The sequence below is a fragment of the Sinocyclocheilus rhinocerous genome, unplaced genomic scaffold (assembly GCF_001515625.1).
Source record: "Sinocyclocheilus rhinocerous isolate Xijiao unplaced genomic scaffold, SAMN03320098_v1.1 scaffold2020, whole genome shotgun sequence".
Lineage (NCBI taxonomy): Eukaryota > Metazoa > Chordata > Actinopteri > Cypriniformes > Cyprinidae > Sinocyclocheilus > Sinocyclocheilus rhinocerous.
The window spans coordinates 78230-83160 of record NW_015661988.1 but is presented as its reverse complement, the minus strand read 5'-3'; the positions used below and the strand labels follow the sequence as shown (position 1 = coordinate 83160).

The 4931-nt window shown below is 36.0% G+C and overlaps 1 protein-coding gene across 1 annotated transcript in view; it reads left to right on the top strand.

Annotated features, from left to right (window-relative positions):
- The first annotated feature begins 577 nt into the window (after positions 1 to 577).
- LOC107727057 (AT-rich interactive domain-containing protein 5B-like) overlaps positions 578 to 4931 on the top strand; it is a 38945-nt gene continuing 34591 nt past the window's right edge. Inside the window, exons 1-2 of the mRNA XM_016536819.1 lie at positions 578 to 606; positions 827 to 1081. Of these exons, the coding sequence (XP_016392305.1) occupies positions 586 to 606; positions 827 to 1081 (276 nt within the window). The 5' untranslated portion in view covers positions 578 to 585. The remainder of the gene's footprint in view (positions 607 to 826; positions 1082 to 4931) is intronic.

The window sequence follows — 4931 nt, the reverse complement described above, 5'->3', positions numbered from 1 at the left end:
CCGCATTAGTATAATTATTATATATTAAATGATTATACAGTAAACGCATTCGAGCAATGAAAGGAAGAATCTCTGCAGGAAATGTTTCGGTACACTCATACAAACCTCCTTTACACGGGTCCTGACAGACACATGCAACAATAATCGCGCATATTATCAAACACAGCCGTTTGTTTTACGTCTAAAAAATCGTTTAATCTATAATCCGTGTTTATACTTTACAGCTTTTAAATTATCACTGCCAGGTTTTGTCGAAAGAGGTGGTGGGATTTTGTAAAACGACTTCGAGGGGCTGAGAGACCTCACACGAACGAGACTCGATTCGCATTCACGAATTTAATATGAACACGCGGTGGTCTAAAATGTAGCAAAATGAGCGTGAATGAAATACTATGGGTTGAACAAATATTAGACATCAATTGCGGACATTTTAAGTGAGTTGATTTCGCACCGTGTCGGTTTCATATTGAAGGTCGTCGCGTTGATGAGCGCGTTGATATTTTGCTCTTCCAGGACCTGTGGTGATCCATTCAAGCCAACAAGTTTGGAGAGAATGTTTGAGTTTAATCAATTCAGAGCGACGAGATGGAGCCCAACTCACTTCTGGTAATATCATCCACTCCTAATGAATTTATTGCGCGCGCGCATCTAGTCATATGTTACGATAAGAAATCAATGGAGGAAACTTTACCGCAAAAGTTAATATTTTATTATTCATATTTCTATCTAATGTGATTTATCATGTGATCAGCTGGAATGCGTCGCTATGTTATATAAAATTGTGCTGCCGAATATAAATATGGCATGTCTATTTGTGTTTCCGCAGTGGGTAGGCTCACCTTGTGGTTTGCACGGACCTTACATTTTCTACAAGGCGTTTAGATTTCACCTTGAAGGCAAAGCGAGAATTTTGTCCCTGGGTGATTTTTTCTTGGTCAGATGTAAAGCAGGGGACCCCATCTGCATAGCAGAGCTACAACTCGTATGGGAGGAAAGGACAACCAAGCAACTTCTATCCAGCTCCAAACTTTATTTTCTTCCAGAAGATACCCCCCAGGACAGAAATGTCACTCACGGAGAGGTAATTTCTCGTTTTCCTGCTTCCCATGTCCCTCCGCGATGTGTTTATTGTGGTGTGGATGAAATATGAGCCGTGCGTGGCTTTGCATCGCATCTATTAATGATCACAAGACATCTAATGCATAACGCGTTTAATTATAGACATGCAGTCATAGTGGACCCTCGTGTTAATTTCGCCTCGGCTCATTTGCATACGAGCGTTTAGCGCTTGCATTTCAAACAGCGTGCGATGATGAGAATGGTGCCATTGTGTGAAGTTGTCACATCAGTGTTTCGCTTGTTTCATCTGATATACAATAGTGCGGAAACTGAGAACAGCAAAGACGACTGAAGCTGCTGACTGAATTTGATTGCTGATAAAATAGTGTTGCTTCTGATGAGCCGCGTATGATCGAGGCAAATAAATAGAGCGATAGAACGATCGATGTGAAGTGTGCTGTTGCTGATCGGCGCTAATGATATAGGCTACGGCTTATGCTGGCGAATGTGGAAGGCAGACGTTTGAAGAGTGCGATGCGAACTAATATCAATAACAAATAACGGCGCGCTGATCAAGCAGCGAGTGAGATTTATGAAGGTTATTATGTCAAAGTGCTACAGCCTCATTCCACATAAGCTGAGGTGTGTTTGCCCGACAGAAAAATGTTGTTTCTGGGGATTTAACCCTTTGAGGTACTGACACATTGTTCCTTTACAATACAGTGTTTGTTTATGCTGCTGTGCATTTACGTAAGCAAGGTTTCAATGATATGAATAACACCTAGAACTGATTGTAATTACTTTGTAATGAATTATTATATTAAAGTGATATATTATTAACATATTATTACGTCTGATAATACTATGTAATAATAATAAAAAAAAAATAATAATAACGTGATATCTGTAGGATGCTCTGTAAAAAGTGTACTGTATTTATATAGCTATTTCTAACTGAGCTGACCATTAAAAATGATTTTTGCTTGTGGAAGCTAATGTAGTCCGGATGAGTCATTCATAAATATTACAGATGGTTTTTACTGATGATGACGATTATTATGTGTTTTGATGTGTCCAGTGGTTAATATATTTATTGACTTTAATTTTAATACAATGATAACTAAATAATAATAATAATAATAATAATATGTGATATTTCAGGGTACTCAGTAAAAAGTGTAACTGCATTTTTATAACTATTTTTACCTGAGCATTAAAGTCATAAATATTACAGATAGTTTTTTTTTAAGGATAATGATTATTTTCATGTTTTTGTATGTCCAGTGGCTAATTTTTAATATGAAAACAAAACAATTATTATGCTACATCAGTAAAATGATTGTAATGTAGTAATAATAATAATAATAATAATTTCTTATATATATATATAGCAAGCGAACTAAATGTCATGCATTGCAAACGTCATGCAAATAATTTATGCAAACAACACAATAAAAACAGTTCATGAACAGTCATTTTCTGTTAAATACAGATTGTTTATTTATAGTTTTTCTATTTCTGATATTAACTGATAACTATTTAAAATAAGATAACAATAGTACATTGTGAATATTGGTGAAAACTGTTGGTTATACAAATGATCACTTTATCTCATATATAACTTATTGCTGTTGCTACAGAACTAATATTATTTTTGACTACACATAAAGCATGTTTTGATAAAACAGTGTCTACATGACAGTGTGTAAAGCTTTCCCATCCATTGTGCTCAATAGCAATTGTGTTGCAACTGCTATTTTAACAAAGCAGCACAGCTGCGGTCTTACATGGGTAATGTAACAAGGTCTGTACCTGTTTTATCTTGCACTGCTCATGTAATCACCGATCCCAAATACAAAAAGACAATCTGCTGTGTGTGAACCTCTACTGTTCTACTGTCCTCCCCCCGTGGAGTGGAGGATCAAATAGCCTTTTCAAAATAATCAACAGGTTCTGTGTGAAGCCCTGTCGAAATGTCAAGGTTACTTTGCTGAATTATTATCAATATTTGGTGGAAACATACACCGTTGCCAGCATCGACCTTGAAAACATGGTGTTTACACAATGTAACGAGGTGTTATTGAGGAAAAGCATTAGTCTTAATGCACTGTTTGTTCAGTTGATCAGAGCCCTGTCCTCTTTCCAACTTGCCACCGGCCTCCCTCCCTTCCCCCACTCTGCAGCAATGCCAATTATTTGCTTTTCAAATTTATTACGCATTCATGAATGCTGATCTTGAAACGGCCTGGGAGATAGGATTACTAGCCAAGAACAACGCTCCGCTCTTAGGTATACTTTACAGTTTTGAGAATATGGGGCATTTTGTTAGCTGTTAGTCATTTTTGGGAACTGTTTTTAGGAGTAATAGCATATACTTATTAACATACTAATTATACTAAGTAGGCCTACTAATCAGGGACAGTCAATCCAAAAATGAAAATTCTATGGAATACTATAGAAGTCAATGGCTACCGTCAACTGTTTGGTTACCAACATTCTTCAAAATATTTTCTTTTGTGTTCAACAGAAGAAAGAAACTCATGCAGGTTTGCAAAAGAAGATAATTTGAAGAATGCTTGCAACCAAGTAATTGCTGGGTAGCTATTGACTTCCACAGTATGGAAAAAATACTATGGAAGTCAATGGCTACCGTCAACTGTTTGGTTACCAGCATTCTTCAAAATATCTTAATCTGTGTTCAACAGAACAATAAAACTCATGCAGGTTTGCAAAATGAGATATTTTGAAGAATGTTGGTAAGTAACATTTCTGGTAGCCATTGACTTCCATAGCATGGAAAACATTACTGTGGTATTCAATGGCTGCCAACAGCTGTTTGGATACTAACATTCTTTAAAATATCTTCTTTTATGTTCAACAGAAGAAAGAAATGCATAAATGTTTTAATTTGAGGGTGAATAAGTGATGACAAATTTTTCATTTTTGGGGGAGAACTATCCCTTTAAATTGTGTCTGATTGGCTGACTAACAGAAGTATGTCAGTTCCAAAATATATCCAGCTTTGTCAGAGAATAGGGTTGCAAAATGAGTTAATGTTGTGTAACGTGTTCATTTAAACACAATGCAGTGTTGTGTGCATCTTATTTGTTGTAATATTGAGTATGGAGTGTACTTGTTTTACACATGTCCTTACAAGTATTGTGCAAAAAGTGAAGAATGTCCGCCACCCTTTTGTGCATTCCCAGTGTAGTTGCTAAATGAGACATGGCGAATTTAAATAACAATGTGATTAAGTGTCAGCCAAAGCACCTGCAGTAATGTGAGCTTCACTACTTCTCAGCCTCAGATGCACTCAGCAGATTGTCCAATTAAATTACATTTGCATTTGCAGCGAATAACCCGAGCGACCGCTGATGAAGTTAATCAACTATCAGAGAAATTGCAATGCATTTGCAGAGGCTGCACTATGCTGTGTTAATGGTACAATAATAGATATGTTTTCTATTTACGAGAAGACAGTCGACATCAGTGGTTCTCAATTGATGGGTCACGACCCAGAAATGGGTCACAGTTCTGTTCGCAAAGAGTGTGTAAAAACTTTATAAATGCAAATAATAAAATGTAACTTAGCATTTCATTGTGTGAAATTAGTGTAGAAAATTAAATCAAATTATCAACTTTTAAAAGGTCAGAGAAAATGCTTCCCATATTTGTTTTCATGCAAATTCTGTCACCTATGAAGCTAGCCAAATTAGACAGATGCCAAGGTTGCATCTGGGAAAGCTACAAAAAGAAAATACGACCCAGACTACACTGGTGTGTGCTGTTATTATTGGTTAGTTTGATGTTAAAAATAAAAAAAATATTCACATATATATATATATATATTATACATATATATATATATATAT